This window comes from Centropristis striata, chromosome 10 (assembly GCF_030273125.1).
Source record: "Centropristis striata isolate RG_2023a ecotype Rhode Island chromosome 10, C.striata_1.0, whole genome shotgun sequence".
In the NCBI taxonomy this organism is placed as follows: domain Eukaryota; kingdom Metazoa; phylum Chordata; class Actinopteri; order Perciformes; family Serranidae; genus Centropristis; species Centropristis striata.
Genome location: NC_081526.1, coordinates 34,859,647 through 34,875,742, shown reverse-complemented (window position 1 = coordinate 34,875,742; position 16,096 = coordinate 34,859,647). Strand labels below are relative to the sequence as shown.

At 44.3% G+C, this 16,096-nt stretch overlaps 1 protein-coding gene across 1 annotated transcript; it reads left to right on the top strand.

Moving 5' to 3' along the window:
• Positions 1 to 5,285: 5,285 nt before the first annotated feature.
• On the top strand, positions 5,286 to 6,916 carry LOC131978631 (trace amine-associated receptor 13c-like). Its single transcript, XM_059342341.1, has 3 exons — positions 5,286 to 5,621; positions 5,703 to 5,875; positions 6,106 to 6,916. The coding sequence occupies exons 1-3, from the start codon at positions 5,286 to 5,288 to the stop codon at positions 6,914 to 6,916; spliced, it is 1,320 nt and encodes a 439-aa protein (XP_059198324.1).
• The last annotated feature ends 9,180 nt before the right edge of the window (positions 6,917 to 16,096 follow it).

Here is a 16,096-nt window from a genome sequence, read left to right as displayed (position 1 = left end):
TCCCGGTCTTTGGATCGATCCCTCTCCAGGGCTGCCACCCTTTCCTGGATGGTATACACGGCGCGGTTTGTGGCCACAGTCTGAGTTCCGACAGCCCTGGCCATACATTCCATCATCACGGGCAGCTTAATGGGGCCTTTTACAGCTGACACCGTTTCCTTTGTGTTTCGATAAACCAGAGGAAAGCCCAATCCAAACAGCAAAAACCCTGTTATCATGGTTCCGAATAGGTAAAGATCTTCAATGTCCTCCAGAGACAGAGGTGCCAGGCACAAGACACGCCACCTGCTCCAGGCGTTCATCGTGTACCCAGCCACAAAAGTGCCATCGGGACAGGCCGGCTCCCCAGAACCGCGACTTCTCGTCGAGAAGATGGTGTCAATTGCGTTAAGAGACCAGTTGATCAAATCCATGGTTTTTTGGTTTTTTTTGAGAGCAGTGTAGAGAGAGTCTTCCAAGTTAGACAGTAGACAAGACGAGACGAGAGGAGCGAAGCAGGGAAAAACACAGTGGGAGGGAGAGAGAAAAAAGATGCGACCGCCTCCGTTGAGAGCCAAACAAGGATGTGTTCAGGGGGGGAGAAGACCTGCTGACTCGTGGATATTGTCGAACAGTGGAAAGAAAACTCTCAGTGTTGGGATCTTGCCTCATGGGAATTTTGGTTAATTTGTGGATTTGAACCTCTCAAAATGGCAACTGGGCTCTCTGGCAAGAAACCTCCCTCTCTCCTCCCAGGATGCCTGGTGTTTACGAACCCTAGCTCTGACCTCTCACATCATGAAGGTCATGGAGAGACTGGTCCTGGCACACCTCAGACAACTGGTGTGCCCATTACAAGACCCCCTACAGTTTGCATATCAGCCCCGTGTTGGGGTTGATGATGCAATCATCTACCTGCTGCAGAGGGCTCACTCCTCCCTGGACAGACCCAACACCTCAGTCCGAATCATGTTCTTCGACTTCTCCAGTGCCTTCAACACCATCCAGCCCAGACTGCTGAAGGCCAAACTGGAGAGCAGAAAGGTGGGTGCTCCCCTCATCACTTGGGTCAATGACTATCTGACGAGCAGACCACAGTTTGTGAAATTACAGAACTGTGTGTTTGATCGTCTGATCAGTAACATCGGCGCCCCCCAGGGGACTGTACTGTCCCCCTTCCTCTTCACCACACACACTGCTGACTTTCAATACTGCACTGAGTCGTGTCATCTGCAGAAGTTCTCTGATGACACGGCCATTGTGGGGTGTGTTGAGGGCGGAGGGGAGGCTGAGTACAGGGAGCTGGTGGACCGCTTTGTGAAGTGGTGTAGGGAGAACCACCTGCAGCTGAACGTGAGGAAGACGAAGGAGATGGTGTTGGACTTCAGTATAAATAAGCCCCTGCCCTCTCCTGTCAGCATCGGTGGGACGGATGTGGAGATGGTACCTACCTACAAGTACCTAGGTGTCACTCTAGACAATAAACTGGACTGGTCCACCAACACTGAGGCCGTCTACAAGAAGGGCCTGAGCCGGCTTTACTTCCTGAGGAGGCTCAGGTCCTTCAATGTCTGCAACAAAATGCTGCGGATGTTCTACCAGTCTGTTGTGGCGCACCATCTTCTTTGCTGTGGTGTCCTGGGGGTTGGGCATCAAAGCAAAGGACGCCAACAGACTGACCAAACTGATCAGGAAGGCGGAGTCTGTTGTTGGCTCTAAGCTTGTCACCCTGGAGGAGGTGGTGAAGGACAGGATGCTGGCAAAACTGCTGGCTGTCATGGACAATCCCTCTCACCCCCTCCACAAAACACTGGACAAGCTAAAGAGCAGCTTCAGCCACAGACTCATACAACCCCGCTGCTCCAAGGAACGATACAGGAAGTCCTTCCTTCCTTCTGCAATAAGACTCTATAACTCGTCTACCTCTGCCAGAACCCACATTACTGAAATGCACTAAATCTTTGCACTAAATCTACGCACGACACTTTGCTATGTTATTAATATTATTACTATTATTATTATTATATATACTGTTGCTGCCATTATTACTATATACTGTAATATACTACTATTATTATTATACCGGCCTTACCAGCCTTATTTATTATTATTATTATTATAACTATTATTATTATATATTATATATCATATTATTTTACTAATAATTACTTTATTTATATTTTTCATTTTATTTCTATATTGTTTATTATCTATTATTACATATTATATTATATATAATATATACTGTACTATTATTATTATTATTATATACCGTCTAGTCACTATAGCTTCATTGCCAACATATCACCAGTATAATTACCTTCATCTTGTCAACCATCCTACCAACCGATGTTCTTTTTTAACTTCTTAAGTGTCCTTGTTCTATTCTGTGTTTTTTTCTATTGTTGTTTTTATTTATGCTACCTCAGTATTTTATTCTATTGTATTTTATTGTACTTGAATACCGAACTGCTGTGACAACCGAATTTCCCTTCGGGGATGAATAAAGTAATCTATCTATCTATCTATCTATCTGATGTGTTCTTTTAGCCTGGCTAACACCAGACTATTCTCAAATGAGGTCTAGTCTGGCAACTAGCAATGGATTTCTCCGTAGAGGAGGTGTGGTTTACGATCCTCCAGAGCCGTTTATTGGACGCTTAGAATGTCTATCAAAAGCGTCTGTAGGTAGCTCTTAGCCAATCAGATCAGTTATACTAGATGACGTAGTAGAGCAACAGAAATGGTTGTTTGTTGTGTGTGTGTCTGTGAGAGAGTGTTGTTTGCTGCTTTGCTCCTCCAGTTCTCGCTTTCTGCAAGATTATTTATTTTCACGCTTTATTCCCCCTCATGTCATTCAGCCACACACATCCACTGATTTTATGGGCAATAAACAAGCTGCTGCGGGCCTCTCGGCGGCTCCGCTGTCCGCGGTAGCGGGGCTATTAGCCGCAAGCGGCGCTAATAGCCGCTAGCGACGCTAATAGCCCCGCTACCATAACGCCGGTGATCTCGGCGGAGCCGCCGAGAGACCTTTCGCCTTTCAACTTTCGCTCTAAACTATTTAAAACACCATCTACAGCTAAAGAAAGTATCGCGTCTGCAGCAGCCATGTTGGATCCGGAAAACTACAAGCTTCCAAGTCCCTCCCCGCTCTGTGATTGGATCCCTAAAACAGGGCTAAGAATGCTTCCTAGTTTCCAGACCCCGCCGCAGTTCGAAATTAAATTTGAGCGCGCAAGGCAGTCTGGGTATACCCAGGCTAGTGTTCTTTGGCAAATTGTAAGCTCTTATGCACATGCCTTTTTTTAACAGAGGGACTTTGCAGGGGATTCTTGTCAATAGATGAGCTTCACACAGACGTCTTCGAACTGTCACAGCACTTACATGTAACTCCAGACTGTCTTTGATCATCCTGGAGCTGATCATTGGCTGAGCATTTGCCATTCTGCTTATTCTTCCATCCATTTTGATGGTTGTCTTCTGTTTTCTGCCACGTCTCTCTGGTTTTGCTTTCCATTTTAAAGCATTGTAGATCATTTTAGCTGAACAGCCTATAATTGTTTGCACCTCTTTATAAGTTTTCCCCTCTCCAATCAACTTTTTATTCAAAGTACGCTGTTCTTCTGAACAATGTCTCGAATGACCCATTTTCCTCAGGCTTTCAAAGAGAAATGCATGTTCAACAAGTGCTGGCTTCATCCTTAAATAGGGGCCACCTGATTCACAGCTGTTTTTTTCACATAATTGATGACCTCACTGATTGAATGCCACATATTTATATATTATATATAATATAATATATATTCATATATATTGAACACACCCCTTTCAACTAATTGCCCAATTGCACAGCCTTAAGAGCGCGCATATCACGAATGCTGGATCTTGTTGGTTTTCTGAGAATCTACTGCACCTACTGGTACCTTGTTTGCTATGTAGCGATAAAAAATATACTAAAAACCTGGATTAATCTGGTTAGTCACATTGGACTGCTATTATTTTGAACACTACTGTATGTGCCGCCTTTCTTCCTGAAGTCCACAATGAGCTCATTGGTCTTCCGGAGAGCCAGATTGTTTTCAGCGCATCTCTCTGCTAGGTGCCGGACCTCTTCTCTGTAGGCCGATTCATCCTTGTTGCTGAAGTGGACAACCACTGCTGTGTTGTCTGCAAACTTGACACTGGTATTGGAACCATGCGCAGGTGTGCAGTCGTACGTGAAGAGGGAGCAGAGGAAAGGACACAGCACAAAGCCCTGAGGGATGCCGGTGTTAATGATAAGGGTAGAAGAGGTGTGGTCAACAAGTCTAACAGACTGGGGTCTGTTGGTGAGAAAGTCCTGAACCCATTTGCAGAGAGAAGTGTTGGTACCCAGGTCACAAAGTTTGGTGATCAGTTTGAAGGGGATGTTGGTTTTGAAGGCTGAACTGAAGTCAATGAAAAGCATTCTCACATAGGTGTTATTGTCCAGGTGAGAAAGGGTGGAGTGTAATGCTGTGGAGATGGCATCCTCTTTGCTCCTGTTCTGGTGGTAGGCGAATTGGAGGGGGTCCAGTGTGGGTGGCAAGCAGGTTTTGAGGTGAGCCAGGACCAGCCTCTGGAAGCACTCCATGATGGTGGGGGTAAGGGCAACAGGCCGGAAGTCGTTGAGGCTCACAGCCTTGGAGTGTTTTGGCACCGGTACGATGGTGGTGGTTTTAAAGTACATGGGGACAGTTGCTTGGGCCAGTGACAGGTAGAATATGTCTATCAAGACCTCAGCTAGCTGCCCCGCACAGGCCCCGAGCATGCGTCCGGGGGTAGCATCAGGGCCAGCAGCCTTACGTGCAATGATCCTGCTCAGTGCAGCACACATGTCGGTGGAGGAGAGTGTGAAGGGCTGGTGGTCGATGGTGAGCACAGTCTTGATGGTCACCTCCTGGTTGTCCCTCTTAAAGCGAGAATAGAAACTGTTAAGCTCGTCAGCGAAGAACGCGTCACTGGTTGATGGTGTGGTGTTGGAGGGCTTGTAGTCAGTTATGACCTGGATTACCTGCCACATGCATTGGGGGTCAGGGTTGTTCCTAAAGTGCTCCTCAATCCTTAGTTTGTGGCTGTGCTTGGCCTTCTTGATGCCCCTCTTCAGGTCAGCTCTGGATGAACTGTAGGACTGAGCATCACCTGATCTGAAAGCGGTGTCTCGTGCCTTCAGCAGTAGGCGGACCTCTTTGTTCATCCACAGCTTTTGGTTAGGGAATGTAGTGATTCGTTTGAGGGTGGTTACACTGTTGATGAAATCTAAAACAGAAGAGACACAGGTGTCAATGTCCGTGTGGGAGTCCAGTGTGGCCTGGGTGGCAAACACACTCCAGTCTGAGTTTTGTCAGTCTGCTCCCTCTGACCACACTTTGACGGTCCTCACTGAAGGTTTTATACGTTTCATCAAAGGTGAGTGCTTTGGCAGTAGGAACAAGGCAGATAACTGCTGTTTTACAAATTCTGGAGAGATGCTTAGCCTAGCGTTGTGCACGCCCGCCATCATCAGGCCCGGAGGTTCAAGACCACATTACATCAGAGGGGAAGGGCTTGAGAGTGTAATGAACATGCAGAGGAAAAGAGACGTCAGTGTCACCGTGGAGAAATGGGCAGGATGGTTGGAGGTGAGATGAAAAAAGGCTTAAATCAGCTTGTCAGAAAGCTTTGGCCAGAAGACAGATCAGCTGCTTCTCCTGTTTCTAAAGATTGAGACGATGGAAGAGGCTGAACTCTGTTTTCCACAGCTCCTCAACTCCTCCTGCAGGAGACCAGAGCCTCCTCACTTTGACACTGTGCTTATTTACCTTCTGCTGTCCTTCATCGCTCTGTTCACTGCAGCTCTCAACCTGCTGGTCATCATCTCCATCTCACATTTCAGGCACATAACCGTCACAGCAAAATGTTATTGCTTTTTAATCTATATTATTAACAGGAAAAGAGGCTTCAGACTTTTATACATATATAACTGTTAACATTGATATTATTACAAACTGGTTGCTGGCCTACTATTTGTTGCATATTATTGTTTTTAATCATTGCTGCTTTTTGCACTACTTTTATTGATAATATTGCTGATACTGTTCACAATGAAGATATCTTTCACTGTAGGCAGCTCCACACCCCCACCAACCTCCTCCTCCTCTCTCTGGCTGTCTCAGATTTTCTTGTGGGGCTCTTTGGGATACCGGTTGAAATCCTCATGATGCAGACCTGCTGGATGCTGGGTGACCTCATGTGTTCCTTGTATTATCTTTTTGCTGTTATCATAATCTCTGCCTCTGTGGGTAACATGGTGCTCATATCTGTTGACCGCTATGTTGCTATATGTGACCCTCTGCATTACCCCACCAAAGTCACTCAAAAGGTTGTTGGAATATTTGTTTCCCTATGTTGGATTTGTTCTACTATTTATGGGATTATCGTATCAAATGAAAACCTGAAGCATCCAGGCAGATACAAATCCTGCTATGGAGAATGTACCGTTACCATTCTAGGACTTTTTGATCTTATTGTTAACTTCATTATTCCTATTGCTCTCATAATAGTTCTGTATATGAGAGTATTTGTGGTGGCTGTGTCTCAGGCTCGAGCCATGAGATCCCACACTGCAACTGTCTCACTCCAGCACTCTAAGACTGTAAAAGTTAAGAGATCTGAGCTGAAAGCAGCCAGAACTCTTGGTATTCTTGTAGTTGTGTTTCTGGTGTGTTATTCTCCATTATACTGCATCTCTCTCACAGGTCACAATGTCCTGATTGAGTCTTCAACTAAAGTCATCATGGCTTTTCTGATGTATTCTAACTCCTGCTTAAACCCCGTCATCTATGCCTTTTTCTACCCGTGGTTTAAAAAAACTATTAGACTTGTTGTTACATTTCAGATACTGCAGCCTGACTCCTGTGAAACTCAGATACTGTGAAAAAAAAGACACGCTGGAATGAGTGAAAAGGATGCTGTCTTTATGTTGTACATATCTATATCATTGCAAACATGTCTTTATGAATCTTTATTACGTTTGTATTACATATTACATTCTCTAACAAAGTTAATCAGCAACCCACAGAGAAAATAGTCATTAAAAATATTTGAATTGTGTTTGACAAGTATACTTCAACCAGGAACCAAAAAAACTATCAGACAGGTATAATTAATCTATAAAGAATGTGTAGTGAACTTTACAAGGCCTGTTGACCTAGTAATCCATTTATGACATGAGTGTTTGTGATCGCTGTGTGTCAGGCTAAAGCCATGTAATCCCACACTGCAGCTGAATGAGGTGTAATCAATGCTGACATGATAATCGTTTTCAGGTAAACTTGCTGCCTGACAGAATGTAAGAAAAACTGTTACAAACGTTTAAAAAAAACAAGTATCTATAAAAGTTAATATAATCTGTTGGCAGCTGAAATTTCTTAGCACACATACCAACCATACCATTTTTTGAACAGTTTTATCAGTGATATATTGCAGCAAGCACCAAGTTATCAGACATGTACTTTCACATCTTCCACACATCAGTTCATTTGTCAAACCTGAAGTCTTTTTGGGGGGAAATGGAGGGAAGAAATGTGGAATATAATACCCTTTGGTGATTGCTGACTATTGTCCTCAATTTCAAATAAAAAAGGTTGTCCCAATAAACATCACAGTGTTACAATGTTCATTTTAGCTTTCGTAGCCACGTAAATTGAGAGTTAATACAACACAAGCAAAGATAAAGTCAGAAGACAACACCCCAGTAAGTGCCACAGGTTCTGTTTGAGCCCAATAGGACGTAGATGCTATAAGGCAGTGCATATGGACAGTGCAAATCAGGGATGCAACGGTGGTACGTGGAAAAATACAACAGTTCGGTCCACTCTCCATGGTACAATATGCCCTTATGGACCGTGGGTTTTTGGTCCAGTAATTCATTTTTCAATGATACTTTACAGGCCACTGTGTGTGTGTGTGTGTGTGTGTGTGTGTGTGTGTGCGTGCCTGTCCAAGCGAAATGCCCTCCCCACGATGTAATGTCCAATCACTGTTGTGCCTCCACTCACGCTCAAACTGTTGTAACTGAAGCCGGGTTCAATGTGCAGCCATAGTTGACAGGTTCGCTTATTATAAGCTGCTTTGGGCTTTCTTATTTATAAAAGTCGCTTATAAATATTGGAGGATACAAATTGCGTTTTTTTGGGCTTGTTCCAAAAGTGCCGTCGCTGTTTTGGGCTTGTTCTGCTCCCTATACCCAGGAGAGACCCGAAGCGCCTTTATCATGACCAACAAGACCAACTCAGGGCCGTTAAGAGAGACCAAGTAAAATGTGTGTCATTCATTCATTTGATTTGTTTAACTGCAATGTGATTGTTACGGGCTAGCCAACTAGCGTTAGTTTACAACAAAGTACAACATTAACATCTTACATTTAGTGTGAATTACAATGTATCGCCATCCATAGAAATAAACCCATAAGAACCAATGGTGACACCCGTGTAACAGACACTTTAAATCTCTATAATGTCCCATATTCAGCTTTATGCTTGACCTTAACGCATTAAACCCTAAGCGACACATACTCAACACCCTGGTGTGGTGGTCATGTGACTGTGACAAGAAGTGACTTCTCCAAAATATGTGTGTGACTGGAGACAGAAATGTGAAAAAGTAGCTAATTTCAAAAAGCTTACTTTTTGTTACGAGGCTAAGTTTATTTGTTAAACCATTTAACAGTTCTACTCCATTAATAGGGAACTGAACGAATTAAAGTCACAATTTTGATATATGTTTTGGAGATGCAAACAAAAAGGCAAATCTGTATTTCTGTAAGCAGAAAATGTGTCTATTTGTTATTTTATTTTAAAATAAGAAATATCATAAACATATATACAATAAGCGCCCAGTGTATTGTATATGTCACAGCACAGATCTTTGACATTTAGGGGTAGAATTTTTTGAAAACATAAATCTATCTATGTGGTCAACTTGGTCTGTGGTATATCCACCATAATTTTCCTTTACGGATTACTGGGTCTGGGTTCTTATGGGTTAAGGTGAGCAGCACAGATGTGTTGTTTATGTCGTGTTTGGATGCAAATGTAGGCTTACAGAGCCAGGAGCAACATTTATAAAGAGCCGATGTAGTCCGCATTTGTTGCTATTAAACTTGCCGACTGTCGAGAGGGCGAAGACATATACAGACATAAACAGTGACGTAATGACGTGGCTCGCCAGCCTGGTGAAAGTTATATTATTCAGTACACCAGTGTAACTGGAATTTGTTTACTGTGATATGCAGTTTTTGCTGACAAGCACAATAAAGAGATCATTTTGGGAGAAGAAAAATTTAACATGTACCGAAAACAGTGGCTCAAAAAACGAGGTACGGACCGTACTGTGGGTTACCTGTACCGTTGCACCCCAAGCGCAAATAGGTCTTTAGTCTATTCTAAATGATTAAGAGGGACTCAGCAGATCAAATGGAGGCTGAAAGTTCTTTCCACAACCTGGGAATTACAGAGGAATCAGTCTTGCTTGAGACGTAGGGCCCTTAGTGGCGGTGGAGTGTGGAAAAATATTGTTATAGTCTTGATAGTTTAAGCAATAAACATTTACAGCATAGTAATTAAATCCTGTCTCAGCATGAGCATGAGCAGACAACCCAACGGCAGGGGGTTATAATGTGTATTTGCATGATGAGTATCTGACTGGCTGTGTTCCCAATCTACGTTCTACTGTTTCTTTGCAGTTTCTCTCACTGTTCTGTAATGTCTGGTTCCTGTATGTTAATTACATTGAGTCGTGACTTCACCTGAAACAACCTCTGGCCCTTTCATCATGTAAGACTGAATTTCTTTATATAAGTGTAGGAGTTACTTTTGTTGAGAGATAACGCTGAGGACTTCTCTCCGAGCTGCACGAAACTAAAGGCTTTGATTGATCACACCGGCTTACTGCATTTTTCTTCAGAGACTTCACACCGACAGCAGTCCATTCGAACCAAAAGCTCTTAGTTCAGTTCGTTTTTGTCGGTGTGAAAGCAACAATCGCACTCAGGTGCGCACTAAATCAAGCGGGCCGAGACCTCCAAAGAGATGGTCTCGGTCCGCTTGATTCCGCACCAAATGCCAACCTCTGGTGCGGTCCCTCTGGTGAGAACGTGAACCTGGACCAACTCAGGTCTAAACGAACTATTTGAAATGCATCACGGGAGGAAGAAAAGAGTAAACATGCCACACACCGCCAATCGTGGCCAAACGTAGGCTACCCCAGAGGTTCAAGCCAACCTCGACAACTGGCCAGATGAACACATAAATGAACAGCAGATTCTGATGCATTTCATTGGCCAAGAGACCGAAAATAGGTGGAAAAAAATTACAAATACTACAAAATAACATATCCTCTGTCCCGGCCTTAATGGTAGAATAACGCAACATCGCTCCCGGCCTTAATGGTAGAAATGCGGTAATGCTTTCCCGGCTTAAATGGGTTAATACAGGTGAAAACACTGTCAGGAGCATTGAGGACGCATTGAGATCGGTCAAAAAACACATTTGGAGGTGGTTCAGGCCGCATGTGTCCACATTCAGATAGTAGTGAGAAAGGATATGTGACTCTTGTCCACATTAGGGACCGCCTAATCAACTGCCGCCCCCTGCCCGAGCAGAAGTACTTAAGCCGGCTCTGTCCAACTCGGCTGAACATTTCTAAAAGCCCCAAGACAAAAATTATGAGTGCCTCTTACATCTTCGGTGATGTGGTTTGCTTGGAACACCCCAAAGAATGTATGTTTCGATTTTCCCTTCTTCTACTACTACTACCATCCAGATTGTCACCAGCACAAAGTTCAAAAGCATCTGTGATGGTATGGGGGTGTGTTAGTGCCTGTCACATCTATGAAGGCCCCATTAATGCTGAAAGATGCATGCAGGATTCGTAGCAACACATGCTGCCATCACAATAACGTCTTTTCCAGCCACATGTTACAACAGCTTGGCTTCAAAGGTATAGAGCAGTGTTTCCCAACCTTTTTTGAGCCATGGCACATATTTTATGGGAGAAAAATCACATGGCACACCACCAAACAAAAAAGTCACAAAAAGTATTTATAATGAAATATAATGGAAATCCAGTCTCAATTTACTTACTCTGTGTGAAACCTGGCCTGTTTAGTTGCAAAGCTGATATTCTTGCAGGAATTGGAAAAAGACAAACACGAAGATCTGAGCTCTGAGTCTTTCTCTTTTCTTAGTCTTTATAGTAGTCATGCTTGAAAAGCCCAGCTTGCATAGATAGGTTGTGGAGAAAGGGAGAAGAGCTGAAACTGCTTTGATTCTCAGAATAGGGAACTCCTTGGCAGAAGTCAGCCAAAAACTGTCAAAGGTTGATCAGCAAAGCTCAGCTTTAGGCCACGATTTTGTCTCAGTTCAGTTATTTCTTCCTGCTCCTGCAAAGTCATGTCCCTTCCAACTGCAGTTGAGCTATATGGTTCCTAACCCAGTCAAGGCAATCAGTGGAAAGTGAAGGGAAAGCACATGATAACTTCTGCTCAAGACTTTGCAAATGTTTACCTATCTCACACAGTGCAGCGCTAGATAGCTAGCTAGCGTTAGCAGGCTAGCAAGAACAAGACCGACTTGGTTCCATTGAGAGAGACCAACTAAAGTGTGTATCATTAATTTATTTGATTTGTTTTGCAATGTGATTGATACAGACTAGCGGGCTAACACTAGTGGGCTAGCACACTGGAAACCGGCTCTGGTCGAAAAACCTTGTTGGAGTACCAATCAGGTGAAATTGGACAATTTTCCACAGCACACCTGATGATTTCTCACGGCACACTTGTGTGCCACGGAGCGGTTGGGAATCACTGGTATAGAGTGTAGGAATTACACTGGCCCGTCTGCGAAATACTGAAGTTGTATACAATGCAAGAACTGGAAAGAATTTTGCTTTAAAAAACAGTTGGTGTCCTCAGTTCCAACTGAGTGTTGTTAAATGATAAGGTGATGTAACACAGTGATAAACTTGCCCCGGTTCGGGGGTTTTTGGAATGTGTATAGGCTTTAAATTCGGAATTTGGAAGTGTATATTTACAATAAACAATGAAGTCTATCACTTTGAACATATATTTTCTCCGGACAGTTTTCAATTGACTATATTTTAAAAATAGCATTGTTTTATTTACGTTTTTTACAGCATCCCAGCTTTTTCTTTTCCTTAATCAGTGTTGTATACTCTTAATACAAACACAATGCATATTACATTGACATTGTCTCATTCTTTTTCTTTGATTAAGTTGGAAAATATCTGTTCACAACAAACAACTTCAAAGTTTAATTTGCCTGTTATGGCCATAACAAACACAAACACACACACTGTGTGAGATTAGGGCCCATTGGGCTCTAAACAACTCTCAGTGTGAAGCCCATTAACTGCTCTAATGACTGTGTACCTCTCTGGCTCAGAAAGTTTTCACACCTTTGTTCATTAGTGTCACATGAGGACGTCAATGCAATCAAAGGTGTGACTGCCAGAAAAACAACAAGCACTAACATCAACACATGATGCAATCATTACTACATCGCCCAACAATTCAAAGTAAAAAGTAAACAGTTTTTTTTAGCTGAGATAACTTCTCTCATGACCAAGCACTTGTGATGCAACCTCTTTAAACATGATGCAATCTTTGTTTAAGGGATCTGATCAACCAAATCGCCAAAAAATTAAAATATCTTATCACTCATCACCAGTGGCATTGGCCTTCCAGAAAAGTCAGAGAAACAAAAATCACTTTTTGTCTCTTTGGTGAATGGACTCTGCTTCTGTATAAAACACTCTAGAGGGTACATTCATACACTACAATACTGCACACAAACTCTATATGGTTGTGAAATATTGAATAAATGTGAAATGTTTTTTTGAATAAATGTAAAGTAATCCAGCAAATATGTAGCTGAAATACAACAAAGGTTACAATATCTACTGGACTCTATGGGTGATACTCCCCTCGGATCACAGGCAAACATTTGCCCACTGAAACTTGCGTAAATGCAGTCGGCCCATTCAGATGTGCCAAACGGAATATGTGCAGCCCCCACAGTATGTCAGGCAGCCTTATCTGCTTATCAACCACACTGATCTTTACTGGCTTCAGGGGGGTCTAACTCATCCATGGAAGGGCCAGCAGGGGGGCTGACTGAGGCTGCAGAAGCATTTGGCTCCATTCATTTCAATACAAAATGAGAAAACTTCTCACTTGATTTATTACCTCAAAAATGTTTTTTAGGGCAACACTATGGTCTCTATCAAATCTTCTTCAAGACAATTTGATGTTAATAGTTCTAATAATGGCCCCATTTAGAAGAAAATAGAAGATAAAGAATCGTATGATTTGGGGCGTGGCTTTCTTTGATTGACAGGTCACTAACAAGGCGAGCCGTCATCAGAAGAGAAGCAAAGCAATGTGTATCCACGGCAACTTGTCAATAAAGTTACATGAAAAAAAGGATGTTTACCAGTTTGGTCTCATAACTTTGACCCTTTCACACTGTATGTTCACTTAATGACCATACATACATTATTTGAACGTTTGTCTTATTCAACAGACACTCCAAGGAGTCGCTATTCAGTTTTCTTAGGGAAGTAACGTACATTTTCCCAGTTAATGGTAACATGAATTAGCAGCAGCTTCTCTCAGTCAGGTTGAGGTGTAGAGAGGCTGTAGTCAGATCCCTCTCCTCCTCCACAGTCCAAATATGGTCTGATCCCCATATTGGAAACAAGATGGCGGCACAAGATGGCGACGAGTGTAAGGCTGAACTCAATGCCTCAAACCAACGGGGGACGTCACGGTGATTACGTCCATTATTTATACCATCTATGGTTTGAACAAAAACCTGCAGCCACATGGCCCTTTCATGGAACTGTTTGACACACCTGCCCTACTTCTTTATCGACTAGGCCACCACCTTGGAAAAGTAGGGGGCCCAACTAACCAACGTAGGATGCTACTAAACCGCGTAAGGCCCCTGGAGAGAGGCTGGACAGCTGGAAACGTCATTGCTCTGTAACTGATGCGGTTATTTTTGTACTAGCGCCCCCTACCTGCCAGAGGAGTGGCTGTTTGTCTTAGGGAGGACACAAACAAACAAACAAAGTCCTTTTTGAGAAATATTCAGTTAACTGTCCAAAAAGACACTATATTAATTGTACCTTGTCAACTTCAAGTAACTATTTAATATGAATTTGATGCCAGCAGCACCATTTTTAAGTTGGTACCTGGTTACAGGTAAGAAAGATGCATATCAACTACAACTTCTTGGGCCTCAGCTCATCTGAGAAGACTGACACAAAGTCATCAACGACAGCGACTCGGAGACAGAGTCAGGGGACTTGGAGACAGGGTCAGGGACTAGGAGACAAAGTCATGGACTAGGAAACAGAGTCAGGGGACTAGGAGACAGGGTCAGGGACTAGGAGACAAAGTCATGGACTAGGAGACAAAGTCAGGGGGCAAGGAGACAGGGTCAGGGGCTAGGAGACAGAATTAGAGACTAGGAGACAAAGTCATGGACTAGGAGACAAAGTCAGGGGACTAGGAGACAGGGTCAGGGACTAGGAGACAAAGTCATGGACTCGGAGACAGAGTCAGGGGACTAGGAGACAGGGTCAGGGACTAGGAGACAAAGTCAGGGACTAGGAGACAAAGTCATGGGCTAGGAGACAAAGTCAGGGGACTAGGAGACAAAGTCATGGACTAGGAGACAGAGTCAGGGGACTAGGAGACAAAGTCATGGACTAGGAGACAGAGTCAGGGGACAAGGAGACAGAGTCAAGGACTAGGAGACAAAGTCATGGACTAGGAGACAGAGTCAGGGGACTAGGAGACAGGGTCAGGGACTAGGAGACAAAGTCATGGGCTAGGAGACAGGGTCAGGCACTAGGAGACAAAGTCATGGACTAGGAGACAAAGTCAGGGGACTAGGAGACAGGGTCAGGGACTAGGAGACAAAGTCAGGGACTAGGAGACAAAGTCAGGAGACTAGGAGACAGGGTCAGGGACTAGGAGACAAAGTCATGGACTAGGAGACAGAGTCAGGGGACTAGGAGACAGGGTCAGGGACTAGGAGACAAAGTCAGGGGGCAAGGAGACAGGGTCAGGGGCTAGGAGACAAAATCATGGGCTAGGAGACAGAGTCAGGGGACTAGGAGACAGGGTCAGGGACTAGGAGACAAAATCATGGGCTAGGAGACAAAGTCAGGGGGCAAGGAGACAGGGTCAGGGGCTAGGAGACAAAGTCAGGGGACTAGGAGACAGGGTCAGGGACTAGGAGACAAAGTCATGGACTAGGAGACAGGGTCAGGGGCTAGGAGACAAAGTCAGGGGACTAGGAGACAGGGTCAGGGACTAGGAGACAGAATTAGAGACTAGGAGACAGGATCAGGGACTAGGAGACAGAGTCGGGACTAGGAGACAGGGTCAGGGACTAGGAGACAAAGTCATGGACTAGGAGACAGCGTCAGGGGACTAGGAGACAGGGTCAGGGACTAGGAGACAAGGTCATGGGCTAGGAGACAAAGTCAGGGGGCAAGGAGACAGGATCAGGAATTAGGAGACAGAGTCAGGGGACTAGGAGACAGGGTCAGGGACTAGGAGACAAAGTCATGGGCTAGGAGACAACGTCAGGGGGCAAGGAGACAGGGTCAGGGACTAGGAGACAAAGTCATGGGCTAGGAGACAAAGTCAGGGGGCAAGGAGACAGGGTCAGGGGCTAGGAGACAGAATTAGAGACTAGGAGACAAAGTCAGGGGACTAGGAGACAGGGTCAGGGACTAGGAGACAGAGTCAGGGGACTAGGAGACAGGGTCAGGGACTAGGAGACAAAGTTATGGACTAGGAGACAGAGTCAGGGGACTAGGAGACAGGGTCAGGGACTAGGAGACAAAGTCATGGGCTAGGAGACAAAGTCAGGGGGCAAGGAGACAGGGTCAGGGGCTAGGAGACAGAATTAGAGACTAGGAGACAAAGTCAGGGGACTAGGAGACAGGGTCAGGGACTAGGAGACAAAGTCATGGACTAGGAGACAGAGTCAGGGGACTAGGAGACAGGATCAGGGAC

Excerpts from the sequence above, each read along its gene's own strand:
- LOC131978631 (XM_059342341.1), top strand. The coding sequence starts at position 5,286 with ATGTCCGTGTGGGAGTCCAGTGTGGCCTGGGTGGCAAACACACTCCAG. Across the intron at positions 5,622-5,702 it reads AATGGGCAGGATGGTTGGAG|ATTGAGACGATGGAAGAGGC; the intron begins GTGAGATGAAAA and ends CTGTTTCTAAAG. Across the intron at positions 5,876-6,105 it reads ATCTCCATCTCACATTTCAG|GCAGCTCCACACCCCCACCA; the intron begins GCACATAACCGT and ends CTTTCACTGTAG.